Here is a 15,241-nt window from a genome sequence, read left to right on the forward strand (position 1 = left end):
TCTATTGCTACAGTAGAGGTTGACGAAAGCAACAAGTCGTTTAAAACGAAGTGACGGCGCAGGTTGCACGGGAAGTAGCGCAAGGCGTCGTGGGTGGGCATGGATTGTCTTCAAAACAGCTGAAAGTAGGCGGCAAACTTTCCGGAAGGGAGCAATGGGAGACTTGGCTCGCCAGCCTCGACCAGGCACGGGGGACCGCACAAGCCAGTGGAGTTCTGGGCTAGGGGCTCCACCCCCTCACTTTCCACACCTTTTTTTTTTTCTTGTTTACTAAACCTTTTTATGTATATTTCTTCAAATTACAGCCCAGAGAAGGCTTCCTAAGAATGGCATACGCGAATCTCGAAGGCCATCTTTTTACTGCCCGCATGCGACGGAAGCTCCTGGAAATCGAAAACACGTCATAGAATTTCTTTCTGCGCTAAAGTATAGCGGATAATATAAACTGTGCGATGGTTGTTTATGTATTGCAACATCTATATGCAGTTGGGCGCAACAAGGCACAAAGCGAGTGTGTGCTGGTTATTATTTTAGTCATAGCGGAGGCCAACCAAACTCCCAATTTCACAGGTGGCGCCACCCACCACCCCGTTTCAAAGTGGTTGCTCATAGTATCCGTCCACGAATCTTGTTTCCTTGTTTACATGTGCTGTCGGTCGTACGAGTTGCTACGATGTGTTTGTTTGATCGTGTTTTTGCGTTTGCTGTAATGAATTGTGACATAGTTCGCGTGCACAAAAGTGCCAGAAGATAGCTTGTGTCTCGCTGCAAACTCGCGGTATGCGTGGTGCGCCAGGCAAACGTGGACCAACGATTTTCATGCCATGGAGTGCGTTCCCTTTGTCCGTGGTGGTTGTGGAGAGTTCGGTGGGCGCCGCAAAGAAATGATGCGCATTATTAGCGTTCCGCAGGTCGTCCACTACGCAACTGCATGTATGCGGGAATAACTTTGCAGCTCCGGCAACTTGGAGGGCGCTTTTCGACCGCATCGTACCATTTAAAAGGTGAGTACACGCATGCTGTGCTTGCTTCTCGTGTGTGCCTAGAGTGCCTTGCGAGCGTAAGAAATCGAACTCCCGCGACGACATTGACTGTGCCGATGCTTGCTGAGCGTTGGTTGACATAATTTGCTTGCGCAAGCTTATTGGCTTAATGCTAAATTAAAAGTCTTGGTGAGCGCTTCCTTCCGGTGAGAGGGATTAGGTTCGGCAACAGTCCTCATTTGCGCGAGCTGCCACTTTTCTGCTAAAGCTGGATAATAAAGACTCATCTACCTCTTTACCTATTCTTACTGCAATGACGTTTCCTCTCTTACTTATGCTTCGAGGTTGAAAATAATGTCTGTTTACGCGGTTGTCGGTTTGTGAGCAGTTATTGGGAAAAAGTATAAACACCATGCAAGTGATCTTGCGCGCGACAGCGACGCGATGTAGATGCTTGTCGCGCTCGCTCGTTCCCTACAAGTCGTACCCCATGCGAGCGGTCTTGCGCGCGACAGAGACGCGATGTAGATGGGTGTCGCGCTAGCTCGTTCCGTACAAGTCGTACCCTATGCGAGCGACGACATTGAGAGCAGTCTCCCCGGTGTTGCCGGTATGAGGGCAGCAAATACGCGCCAAAAGTGTGCTTTATTAATTTAGTTTGCTGTGTTTTACTCAAAGGAGCAGCGTAAAACATTTCTTTAAAGTCTTGCAGTAGGTTCTTAACCTTGCACGTATCAAAATAGTCGTTTGCTTGTTCCGTGCAACAAGCGGTAGTACTCGACTGATGTACAATTCCGGCTTCGCGCTATTGTCTGTTCGCTCATAGCACTTCTGGGCGAGGAGCGACGAATTCTAGATTTCCAGAACCAGGCGACAAAGAACGAGCGATATGTTTGCGCGACGGCTCGTTTTCTCGCTCAAAGCCGTCGCGCACAAAATCTCCCTCATAGGGTTCGGGCAAAAAAATTTAAGCAATTACGGCTTGCTACTACTACAGCTTACGTTTTGAGACAAGGTGTTTTGACATAACTTTGACATAACTAGAGATGACAAGGGAAAGTTGCTTAACTGATTGAAAAAAAATGAATTGTTATGTAAACAAACATTTGTTTGTAATGTACTGTAGCTGTAGGTCTTAAAAATTTTATTGTCATGAAGAGGTCCCTATTATCACAATATTCATCAGTAACTTTGACCTTGTGCTCTGTTCCCACCCTGCAGTGGTGCAAACATTGTTTTTGCGACTTTTTCTGTGCTCCTTGCATGTGTTCACAATGACTTCTTTAAAGTGCCACTGCTATAAGTTAACACAGAACCTATCTTGCAGGGGCAAGGCCGTGACCAACAACAGTGTCCACGTCAGGGAGGAGCTATGGCTGCAGCAGCACTGTGTGTAATCGGATGGTCTGGTCAGGTATGACTAAAGTGTATGTGTTTGCAAAAGTAGGGTCTCGGTATCATTCGTCAATAAGTTTATGGACATATTACTCAGCAGTGCTTACTAAATAGGCTAAATATCTGCTCAACTTTATTCAACTTGCTGCTTATTTGTGTCTGTAGACATTATGTACACATTACCTTGTTCACTTTAAAACTAGACCTAACATGTCTTGAGGTTTATTTTTTCTTGCATCAATCACTTGGCTGCACGTTACATTTTATTTTGCTTAGTACACATTATATGTACCTCTTGTTATTTTGTTTTATTGATTTGAAACTTTCCTGTGTTACACCTTTTATATCCACTTTTTTTTTCGTTTAGGCTACACACTTGTGCAGTTTCTGCACACGTAAGGATTAAAAGTGTAATGGGCCAAATATGTCACAGGTCTAAGCATGCAGCATGCTTACCATTGTTTAACATTGGTATTACAATTATTGTGAGGTTTACTTGCACGAACAAGACTAATTGAAAAAAGTTGGACAAGACAGTGCACTAGACTTCAACTTACAAGCTTTATTCAGAAAACACGCAATGAGGCCCCACCTTATGCTCAAAAATATCTGCAGACAGATGCATAAATAAATGTTCCACATGGGAGGAAACCAAATGCGCAACAAAGCCAATACTGCCCACAACAAACCATTACAAAGCATTCAGCAGGTTCTTCTCAAGGTACAACAAACACTCCTTTATCAGTGAGTTCCAGTGAAGGAGTGCTTACACATTCATCATCAGCCTTTGAAATGCCAAACACCAAATATTTCCTTATCTAACTGCCTGCCAAACCGTCTGAGCACTTGCTTGTTTTGAAAACACAGGTAGCATTTACGAGCACATCTTCGGCAGTGGTCAGCCAAATGGGCAGTGCCTGCTAGAGTGTTTACAGCGTTCCGGTGCTCCCTAAGCCTCTCATTCAAGAACCTGCCCTTTTGTCCAATACAACACTTTCTACAGGGAAGTGAAATCTTGTATACCACCCCCACATTGCAGTTAAAAAAGTGGGTGACATGCTCCTTAGTGCATGTACCCTGATTCCCGGCGTTGCTTACCAACCTGCACATTCTTGCGAGCTCTAGTGGCGCTGAAGAAAACACCTACACTGCACTGGTTTGCCACATTGTTTAGGTGATGGGACACCCCATGTACAGATGGCACAGCCACAGGGCGCCCACTGGCACGTGCGTTATTGCACCGAGCAGCTGCGAGATCTGTTTTTACCTCTTTAATGAGGCTCCCAGTAGTTGACACCAAAGTGTTATCGAGATACTCGGCCCTACATAAATGGCTCGCTTGTTGCTGAGCGCTGCAGGAAACCTGGTGCACAAGATTTAACCAGAACAGCTCTCGGGCAGCTAGGAGCTATGCATCCTTTAACATGGAGTATGCCAAACGGTAGTCGAGCAAGGGCTTCGTTTTCCTAAGAGAGTATATATAATAAGGAAAGTATGATTTAAAATTATACGAATATCGAATGATTGCAGCTGATCATCTTCTGGCAACTCATGTGTGAACTTGAGTCCTACTGAACACTGTTCGAAAACACCCACACTGTTTTTAACAGCAAAGCCAGCACAACAAGAAAGTCATTAGCACTACCACATTGCCCACTGGACGTGCAGTAACGCATGTCCCAGTGGTAGCCGTGCAGCTCTGCCATACATACACAGGGTGTCCCACCGCCTAGAAGAAAGGTGGCGAACAAGTTTGGTGTAGGCATTTTTTCGGCACTGCTAATGCTCACAAGAATATGCAAGTTGGTAAACATTGCCGGGCGTCAAAGTACATGCACTAAGGAGCATGTCACCTGCTTTGTTAACTGAAATGTAGTGGTGGTATGCTACATTGCACTTCCCTGCGGAAAGTGGTATATTGAACAAACAGGTGCCTGAATGAGTGGCTTGGGGAGTACCGGAAGGCTGTAAATGCTCTCACAGGCGCTGGCTACTTGGCTGATCACTGTTAAAGTACCCATAAGTGCTCCCCATGTTTTCATAGCACACAAGTGCTCAGTCAGTTTGCCAGGCAGTTATATAGGGAAATGTTTGAGGTGTTTTGCATTTCGAAAGCTGCTGATGAATGCATAAGCACTCCATCACTGGTACCAGCTAATAAATAAGTGTTGTGTCTTCAGAAAAATCTGGTGAATGCTTTGTAATGGCTTCTTGTGGATGCTTATCAGCTTCTATGTGCATTTCGTTATCCCCTATGTGGCCCATTCGTTTATGCATCTGTCTCCACATTAACTGAGCATGCGGTGGCCTGTTTGCATGTTTCTTCTGAATAAAGCTTGTCAGTTGAAGTCTACCGCTTTGGCTAGTCCGACCTTTATTCCGTACGCCTTGTTTGTGCTAGTAACTATGTCACAGGAGCTGTGTCAACGCCAACTAGCCTAACCTTCTCCATTTTTTCACAATTATTTCTCAAGTTCCCAGAACAATAGACACGAGCTTGAATTTCTTTGAATGGTAAATGAAGGCCAGTATTCACTGTGCTGTAAGTCCTACAGCAGTGAAGAGTTTTCTAGTAAGCTTGCTTTCTTTCTCTACATTTATTTATATTCTTCTTAAGCAATACCCATTCATGCAAGTAGGCATTGTGGCAGAGTCTGTGTCCAGTTGCATCGTTTTCGACTTTGTCTATACTGCATAGACCACATAGTTGGTACATAGTTCAGTCTATTGATGCACTATCATTAAATAAGCATGCAGTTTTGCACATGCAAGATTGCCTGCTCGCTATTGCTAAAGCATTTGCTGGTTATTGCTATGTTGCTCATCAAGTGAACTTGATTTCAACAGCACCACACAGAACATCTGTTTGGCAGTGGTGTAATTTTAATAGTGACTATCAGCCAACAAGCTCTAAGTCTACAGCGGTCCAGAAATAATTCTATTACTTTGGGTCTCTCCACATATTTGGTTAGCACAGTGGGCAGTTTTCTATTTATTCTGCTTGGTGCTGTTCACGTGAGAATATTTTCAACTAGCAAGTACAAAGTGTAATGCTGTCAAAAGCCTTTGATTACTGGGCAAATGAATTGAAAGCATGGTACGTAATCCAAAAAGTATTTTTCACAAGATACTAGTGTCAAGAACAAGCATCATATGCACTGCAACTCATGGTTTTATGTTGGTATGCAGGTATCTCAAGCTAAGGGTGCTTGTGCATGTATTTTCCACATATTAGCTAATGCTTTAGCTACATGAAACTGTCTATGTTCTGGCTGCTGAAGTCAAATTTGTGGTTGATGAACCTGCTTGTTTTTGCTGTGCACTTACATTTCTGTTGTTTCTTAAGGGTTGTAGCCATGTCACAACTGATGTATTGCAGCAATGTCAAAGGTAGCTTCCACCCATTATTGCTACAGTGTGCCAACAGACACCTGTCGCCGTATTGGTGCATTTTCTGAGAACCAGCCGTATCCTCTAGGTGAAATTTGTAGTGTCGTTTTGAGTTTGCCAGTCAGTTCATATAACTTGAGGACAAAATTTACACAGTGAAGGAAGGGAGACCATACAACATGACCAGTGATGACTGAATATTTTGATAGAAGGAATAAAAATAACACTGAATGTGTGCTTATATTGTGCACAAGTTCCTTCAGAAGGAAAATGTGAGTTGTAATACAAAGGCAAAAAATCACAATAAACAGTATTTGCGTAAAAAAAGGTGAATAGTCAGACTAATTTCTATCCCTTGTCATCTAGAAAGGACGCCTTTTTTCATGCATTCATAATGGGGGCTTGCTCACACGTCTTGTGATATGCCTCTCTGATTTCTCTTGTCAATTTTTCACCGTGGGTGGAAACAGATAAACTAATTTAATCTGGCCTAAAGCCCTATCGCGGCAATGCAGGGCCAAGTCAGACGAGCATGCCGGTCTTCTCAGTAAAATGTGGTGATTTCTTTGGTACATATTTAGTTCCTGGCCTGTCAGCTTCCTAACATTGGAATGCAGTACACTGCCCCTAACACACACTAGACATATTTCGTGGTATGTTTAACCAAGCGTACCTCGCTTGCCTGCTCGCTTTTCTCAGTTCACTTGTGGACTGTGCGGCATACCTGCCTACTTTATTTTTTCTCTCGAAATATGTGTGCATAGCATTCCACAAGCGCATTGAGAAAGGCGTCCAGGCAAAGGAGATTTGTATAAATTACCACTAAATATGTCTTGTGTCCGTCATTAGTAGTGTATTCTATGCCTCTGTTCATGTGTATGTTTGGTCAAATGCACAGGGTCGTCAACTCTTGGCACGAACACGACTCAGTGTGACCACGCCCCGCGGAGTGCCAGCGTGCATGGCGCAGGGGGGATGTGGAGCTTCGTGTCATCTGCTAAAGTGCGGGAGCACGCCATGCTTTAGCGGATGACACATGACATGAAGTCCCACCTCTAAGCCCCTGTGCGCCTGCGCCGCTTAGCTCCGTTGCACAGCCATGCAATGCGCGCTGGCAATCCGCGGAGTTCGGCCACTCTGCACCATCTTCGTACTAAGAATAGACGGTCTTGTACATGGGGCAGACTGGCCGCTGTATAAGCATGTGCCCAGGAGAGCACCATTATTCACTCAAGGGACAAGCATGCTCGTCCCACTTGACAATGCATTGACACAACTGGTGATGTACGCCAGATTTAGATTGTTCATCTCTTTTGTTTACTTAAGGCAACCGATTGATCAACAATATCACTGAGGCATACCATTTAAAAAAGAGGGACATCTGTCAGCCAGTGCTCATTATGATTGAATTACAAAGAGGAATACTCTCTAAATGACACGGAATAGTGATCACTCCGTGCTTATTTGTTCTATTTTTATGCAAGTACTGTTTATCATGATTTTGTACATTTGTATTGCAACTTGTGCCCTTTGTCTTAAAAGATCGCTTGTGCAGTGCAAGGGCACACGCAGTATAAATATTATCTTAAATTTTTGCACCAAAATTAATGTTGAATTGGTAGCTTTTGTGTCTTGTTGTCTTCTTTCTGTCCCTTATATCACTCAAAAGGTAAACATTAACGTACACCAACTTTCTTAATTACTTGCCCGTCAGTGTTGATAAACATGAAATGTTGTTTTCAGCCAGAATATTCTTACCATTTCTCATTCCCGGTCAGCATAGTGCTAATCCTTTGGCTTTTTATAAAGCGTGCTAATATGTACTTCTGATTAATGCAAAAGTTAGTTCTAGTTGGTGGTAGCTGAACTTGGACATCATGACAAGTGCAAGGGCACACACACACACAAAGAGACACAGTCTGAACGGGCGCTAGACATCAACTGAAGGGCTTAATGACAAAAAACAGCAACGCACATATTGCGCAAAAACCTACAAAAAGATGTAATAATAATAATAATATTTGGGGTTTTACGTGCCAAAACCATTTTCTGATTATGAGGCACAAAGATGTAGAAGGTGCAATTGTCCCTAAAGAGAATTCCGCTGCCGCTGTACTAGCGCTGTACTGTTACAACAAACATTTCAAACCTGGTCGCAGTAAAAGGAGCGTGCACACTGAGTTCTGAAGTTTGAAGTTGTGACGGGACTTGGCGCATTCGTCGCTGCAGTTTAGTCATGACGAAAATATAACTGCTGAGATGAGTGAGTGGTGCGAGTGGTTTTCAGAGCCCACAAGGGAATTCACATGTTTTCAACCATGCAAGGGTAATCTTACTTTCAAGGCATGTCTCCAATGTTCTTTAGAACAAGGCCATGTAGTGTGTGATGGTGGTGTATTTTGGAGACTGGCGCGCGTAGGTCTCTAGGTAACGTGCTGCACTGTTCTCCGTGTGACACTGCAATCTTGGAGGCCTTGACGTCACTCGTTCTTGCACTGTTCTCTGCATGGCGGTGCGCCTGTTTGAATCAATTGTTTCGCTTTCTCTGTTAACTTCATTATTGCAAGGTTAGACTGTACGAAATATGAGTGTTTGCTGCCCTTAAAATGGGAAAATTTTATTAGTTTAATCCTTTACACAAAAATGAATTTCTTGGTGAGGTTGGGTTTAACCCCAGTTTTTTTTAAACTTGTTCGAGGGGCAGAAATAGGAAATTATAGAGTTGCATCAGAAATTGACGGATCTAATTAACCTATATCATATTGTTTTATACAAGTGCGTTTTAGTGTTAAGAATACTGCTCAGGAAAAAAACACTTCATATCTATTGCAGGTACAGATTGGTGTGGGATTTGTGATGCCACTCAACAAGTGGCATTACATATTCAAGTCTGCTTCCGACGGAAAGTGCCCATTAGAGGTGGCATGGCACCTGTGGACACCAGTGCAAGCAGGTGAAAGCAGCCTGACTGGACAGGCCTGCCGGACAATGTGCCGCGCATCTTGGAAGCTTCCGGCAACACCGGAGAAAGTGGCTGCTTTGAAGAGTAAGTCAACAGTCACCTCATTTGAGAAACATAACTGCATATCTACAAGTTATCTGAATGAGTTAGCATTACATGATGTATACAGAGCGACAAGAAATGCCAAAGCAAGAATGAGGCAAGTGCCTATATATTATATCTTTTTCTTCTGCTGTATATGCACTGTGTCTCGACACACAATTTAAATGTCTCTGTGGGTATGAAAAACAGCACAAGATAATTTCGGGATATGGGTTTCCGGCGAAAATCGCCCACAAAGTTTCCCCCATAATCAGTTTCAATTAAAAACAATCAACAAAGTCGGGTGGCTACACGAGCGGTTAATTTTGACAGGACCTTGATAGCTTGCATTCACCTGCTGCTCATTGTCTTAACAGAAGTGAACATTTAAGCACCTCATTGTCTTTGAAATTTCTAATGTAGACTTGGCATGCGTTATTGTAGCTTTTCACGCTGCAGCTTTCATTTCACTTTTTTGAAATAATGCTTCTCAAGAAAATTGGGTTCCGACACAGCTTGGCAAATTGTATGGTCTAAAAGAAGCTTTTTAAACTATTGCCGTCCAAAGTGTTGACTGTGGTCAACTGATGTGCTGCTTTACAATCTGCAGCATTCACAGCCATGCAATTTCAAAACACTATTCTGATTATTGGGATGTAAAAGTTATAAACAGGGATAAAGTGCCTCGGAAAGGGTGGCCAACGTTTCGTTAGGAGGACCTATCTTCTCAAAGGCTGCCTCGTCATCCTCGGCATGTTGGTTTTAAAGTGTTAGTAGAGTGACGTCACATGCAGTTGTCAGGAGTGGCTGGTTGTAAAGGGAGAGACTTGAAGGAGAATGAGCGCGGTCACCTGATGTCTGTAAGCATGATTCCTAAGACGTAGGAACAATAGTGGGAGTGGGAAGGCGGGGAGAAAAGGAGAAAAAAAGAGACCAAGACGGAAAGAAAGAACAAGAAAAGAAAAAGAAGGGCATAGGAAGGTGTTAGGGAAGCAAGAGGTTAGGGAGCATTCAGGGGTGTCTTTGGCAGCATGTTCTTGTGGCTTTAAAGGAGCCGGTGAGGCGGTCAGTGCTCGACTAACAAAAACAACCCGAAAAGACATTAGTTGAAAGAATGACTTGAGTAGCATAGCAGCAATGCGTCGGATAATTTAGAAGGAGTTAAGATGGCAGCAAAGAGTCTGGAATGCAGTGTATAGGGTAGCTGGAAGGCAGCGGCACGGTCTTTCTAGGGACGTTAGTCCCAGTAGCTCAACGTAGGTGTCGTCACAGCGGTATGCAGAAGTGGCGATACCCTGTGTGGCTGAGGCACCGAAGAAGGTATCCTGGCGCCTGGGATTTTGGAATATGTTGGTGAGGGTGTTTCGAAAAAATAGAATAAAGAACAGACAAATATGGGGGTGAACTGAAACTGGAATAACAAATAAGAGGGTGGCATGAGCAAAAGCGGGCGGAAGCAGATGTACATGGGAAAACATATTTATGCGAACATATTTATGGGGATTCTACAGACTTCCTATTGCGCTGCACTGACAGGCCCCACACATAGCTACGATACACAGACGACATATTCATAATATGGTGACATGGTCAAGACAGCCTAGATAAATATGTAGGATTTCTAAATTCTTTTCAGACAACAATAAAATTCGCATCAAAATCTTCAGTGGAGCGCATAAAGTTTCTGGACTAAACAATATACATTGACACTGGGGCACTAATGACAATGCTGTATGGAAACCTTTTGACAAACAACAGTACCTAGAATATACAAGCCACATTGCAAAGAAGGCATCTTTAAAGGCCAAGCACATGGCTACGTCACATGTGTGTTGAAAACCAAGACTACATAGATAGACTTGATCACCCTAAAGAAACCCTATCAAACGGGAACCACCCAAAGAGTGCCCTTCAGAAAGCCTGCACCGATGCAACCAAACTTGACTGAGCCGACGTGCTCAAGCCCCACCCTAGGATCACAAGAACAGCGCCTCTTCTTACTACTAAATTCTCACACTCCCAAACATGAACAACATCCTCAATAAATACTACCCAATTCTCACCAGCAACCAGAAACAAGATTTTTCCCGCCCTGCCCAGAGTAGTCTTGAGATGCAACACTATAATATTAAGGATATTCTTGTATGTGCCAAACTAAAAACAACAACGAAGTTAGGAACCAGTCCCTGTGGCCGCCCGGGTGCTCTACATGCAAACATATTTAATCTACTACTACAGTAATAAGTACAGCATCAAATTACTCAAACAACGTAACTTCGAGTTTCATCTGCACATCAAGCAATGTAGTCTACTGTCTAGAATGTGCCACTTGTAGCAAATAATACATAGGTGAGACAGGACAAAAAAATCATAAAAGACTGAACGGTCACCGCGCAGATACAAAACAATTTACCTAAAGGAGTAGCCAGCCACTTCAATGAACATGTCATATGTGACAAAGCAAGGCTCTATAGACTACAAATTTCCGCTCACCTCGCTAGAGGAAATATCTGGAATCATACCTCATACACAAGTTTAAATGCCTACATCCAATGGGAATCAATTTAACACAGCAACTTAGAATCTTTAAAAACTTTAAAACTGCAACTTAAATCGGAAAGCCTCATGTCATCAACCAAGGCACAAAACACATTGTGCCACCAGCTAAACTTAATTCTTAACCTCACCTATTCCACCGTTTCTAATTTTTACCTGATTACTACTCAATTTAATATATTCTTTCGTGTTTTAATGTTTATATCAACTGTATGACCCCTTTTCCCATGTACACCTGCCTCCGCCCGCTTTTGCTCATGTAACCCTCCTATTTGTTATTCCACTTTCAGTTCCCCCCTTTTGTCTGTTTTCTATCATATTTTTTGAACACCCTCACCACCACAATCCAAAATCCCAGATGCCAGGATACGTTTTTCTGCGCATCAGTCACACAGGGTATCACTAGCTATATATACCACTGTGACGACACCTGCGTTGAGCTACTGAGGCTGACATCCCTAAAACACCATGCCTCTGCCTGCCAGCTACCACATACATTGCATCCCAGACTCCTTGTCGCCATCTTAATTTCTTCAACATTACCCGACGCGTTGCTGCTACGCTACTCAAGTCATTCTTTCAACTGATATCTTTTGGGGTCTTTTTTGTTACTCGCACACTGACCGCCTGACCAGTTCTTCTAAAACGGCAGAAAGATGCCGCCAATGACACTCCTGAATGCTCCCTAACCCCTCACTTCCTTAACACGCTCCCATGCCCTTCTTTTTCTTGTCTTTCTTTTTTTGCCTCTTGGCATCTCTTTTTTTCTCCTTTTCTTTTGTTTCTTTTCTCGCCGCCTTCCTATTCTCACGGTCTTGTGCCCTCGTCTTAGGAACCATGCTTACAGACGTCAGACGACAGCGCTCATTCTCTTTAAAGTCTCTCCCTTTACAACCAGCTGCCACTGACAACAACTGCACGTGATGTCACCCTACTAGTCCTTTAAAACTAACATGGCAAGGCTGACCAGGCCACTTTTGACGAAGATAGCTCAAAAGTTGGTCAGCCTTTCTGAGGCACCTCATCCACGTTTATAACCTTCATACCACTGTGTGCTATTCCATCTGTCAGCCGCTTTCTTGATTTTAGATGTTCTGATTATTGAAGTTTGTAAGACATGGCCTATCAGCACTTTCGGCATACTTTCAGTGATCTCATTTTATTTAAGCATAAGAATGAGGAAAGAACTGCTACACAAAGAAAGCACCTCGAACATTAGTCGCATGTACGCTCTGATCTGCATAGCTGATCTTGTTCTACGCAAAGCATCCTAAAATTTTCATGCCTCTTGTCGGTGCCAAGAAAAGCAAGGTGCTGGGCATCATGCGGAATTCCAGCGCTTTCCGCCAGCCTGGATTAGAAAGGACTGTATAGTGTGGCTGTAACTGGCATTCTTCTGCCAAGATTCAATTGTTTTATGGATCAAAGTACCAGGTACTCTTGTAGTCGCATCAACACTCTGCCGAAGATTTCATTTCCTACATAAATATGTTTTTTTTTTAACAGACGAGCATGAAAGATTGCTCTGTATTACGTTAAGATGCTTCTTTGGGCTTTTTTTACATTGAAGATGTAGGTTACCTTAGCAAAGTAGCAATATGGAGATTGAAAAGTAGAAAAAAAATGGCAGATCCCATGCACTGTGAGAATCGATGTACACGAAGCACACATTGTTTGCTTTGATTGACAATAATTAACGGTGATGTTAGTGGCAAGTTTGTAATTTTTTCAGTGTTTAGTCCAATACGAAAGTGGCGAGTTGATGTTAAGCATTACCTTGCATGCACCACTTCTGTTTGTCTGCATAGCCCACAGAACACACAGGGAGATGTGTTTGCTTGAGGCGTTGTTGCGAGTCATTGTTCATAATCACTGAGAAGGAATGGAGCGTTGTCATTGCCTCACATGGCGCACCGCATCATGGCAGAAATATTAAACTTTAATTGAATTATGAGGCTGTGCATACTTCAATTAGCTATTGTAATTGTATGTATACAATGTATACATAAATTCGCGGTCTGCACTACATTTCACTGGGTAGCGAAGACGCTCCTGTTCTGTGTGACACTTCTTTCAAGTCTGGGGGTCCTCGACGTCGAGTGCACGCCTTGCTGGCGCGTGTTAATGGGCTCCTTCTACATACATGGCGAACACACTGTTGAGATTCCAGCTCAAAGCGCTCTCTTCAGACTAAGGACGATTCTAATGTTTACACTATCACAGCCCAGCAGCTGCATTTTTCTCGCATAGAAATTAAAACCAGCACAGCACGTGCAATACACACTAACGGTGAAATGCTGGGGCAGCAGCGCCGGTCAGGATGTGCAGAGGTGAGCGCCATCTAGTAATGTTGCAAGAAATCCAACGGCACGCATGACAAGACCATAGCAGCTGCAGCGCCCGTAATGTTGGGAGAAGAGGCAAAAAAAGCTTCACTTTAAAACATTAGTTGCCATCATTTGCAGCTAAATAAAGCTTGCAAGCCAGCCATTATACAGCTTTTACATGAAATCTTTTATGCCTATATGGCAAATGCTAAAGTTACGACTTCCTCACCAACTGCACGAGCAACAAGTGAAGCTAACAAATGATAGAATGGACAAATCAGACAGCTTGCACCTTGCATCTCCCCTGCATGCGTTAGAGACAGTGTAGCCAAATTGTGGCTCTCTGAATTTGACAGGAATTTGGGTGGTTGAAGAGCAGACAAATTATGCAAAATCAGAAGCCAAATATCCACCCCATAAGGCTTTGAGTACAGCTCCCATGTGTCTAAATTTTGCAGTTAAGCCAACCTCCAGATGAGAAGAGGCGTGGCTTTGGCAAAAAACATACAAAAATTCCATGTAAATCTGCAAAACAATGTGATGCATGTGTATGCATACTCACTGCAAATAAACCTGTGCTGGCTTGCGTCCTGGGTAGCATGTTTGTGTGTGACATTTGCTGCATTTTGTTATCTTAAACTTTTTTTGAAGTGATTAGAGCAGATTTCCTTCATTCACTTATTGCTAGAAATCATTGGAAAAACAATTTACTTATATATTTATTGCACTCTCCTTTTAGACTGCCTGGCGAAATACATAAGTGACCATCCAATGATGCCACCTGCACCACATCCGGAGAACCACCTTGCTTCCCTGCGAAAGCACCTTTGGAGCTCTCTTACACAAGCAGGACGCCAGAGCAAGCGAGTGGAAAAGTAAATACAGTACAAGTCCAGTGATGCTTTTTCAATAAAGTGTGATGATATGCTACGTAGTATGGTGCTTTACATATTGATTTGTTATGGCATGAAAATAGCCGCATCTTGGCAACATGTATATACAGACTGTACACTTCACAAGACTCAACATCACATAAAGATAACCCGTCATGAGCTTCCGAATGGCAATGGCTGCTCCTTCAATTCATCGCACAACTTGCCTTTGACGTGCTGCGCCCACGATGATATCCAACCCAGTGCCCACCGTGCCACCCATCACCCACCGTGCCGCCCAGCACCCACTGTGCCCAGCAACCACCATGCTGCCCAGCACCCGCCGTGCCCAGCACCCACCGTGCCCAGCAACCACCATGCCGCCCAGCACCCACCGTGCCACCCGTCACCCACCATGTCACCCAGCACCCACCATGCCACCCGTCACCCAGCATGCCACCCACTACCATAATCCACCATGATGATGGATGATGGATTCCACTATGCCCAGCATCGGGCAAATTTTCAATAGGGCTGTTATTAATTTAGGACAGAAATGGAGTTTTTGTGGTGTAATGTACTGTCCGCCACCTTGCGGTTATGCACTGAACTAACTTTCGAAAACTGAAATTGTTTGTGCAGTCAGAAAGCCGTCATTTAAAAAAGAACGGTGCA

The 15,241-nt window shown here is 43.6% G+C and overlaps 1 protein-coding gene across 1 annotated transcript; it reads left to right on the forward strand.

Moving 5' to 3' along the window:
• Nucleotides 1-628: 628 nt before the first annotated feature.
• Nucleotides 629-14,628, forward strand: LOC142557393 (uncharacterized). The gene is made up of 4 exons (XM_075669193.1): nucleotides 629-1,004; nucleotides 2,311-2,397; nucleotides 8,601-8,814; nucleotides 14,434-14,628. Exons 2-4 carry the CDS (start codon nucleotides 2,356-2,358, stop codon nucleotides 14,571-14,573), a joined length of 396 nt encoding a protein of 131 aa, XP_075525308.1. The 5' UTR covers nucleotides 629-1,004; nucleotides 2,311-2,355; the 3' UTR covers nucleotides 14,574-14,628.
• Nucleotides 14,629-15,241: the final 613 nt, after the last annotated feature.

This window comes from Dermacentor variabilis, chromosome 9, assembly GCF_050947875.1.
Source record: "Dermacentor variabilis isolate Ectoservices chromosome 9, ASM5094787v1, whole genome shotgun sequence".
NCBI lineage: Eukaryota > Metazoa > Arthropoda > Arachnida > Ixodida > Ixodidae > Dermacentor > Dermacentor variabilis.

What these genes read in the sequence shown, in the direction of transcription:
- LOC142557393 (XM_075669193.1), top strand. Translation starts at nt 2,356, where the DNA reads ATGGCTGCAGCAGCACTGTGTGTAATCGGATGGTCTGGTCAG. An exon ending in TAATCGGATGGTCTGGTCAG is followed by an intron (nt 2,398 to 8,600) that starts GTATGACTAAAG and finishes TATCTATTGCAG; the next exon opens with GTACAGATTGGTGTGGGATT. An exon ending in GAAAGTGGCTGCTTTGAAGA is followed by an intron (nt 8,815 to 14,433) that starts GTAAGTCAACAG and finishes CTCTCCTTTTAG; the next exon opens with ACTGCCTGGCGAAATACATA.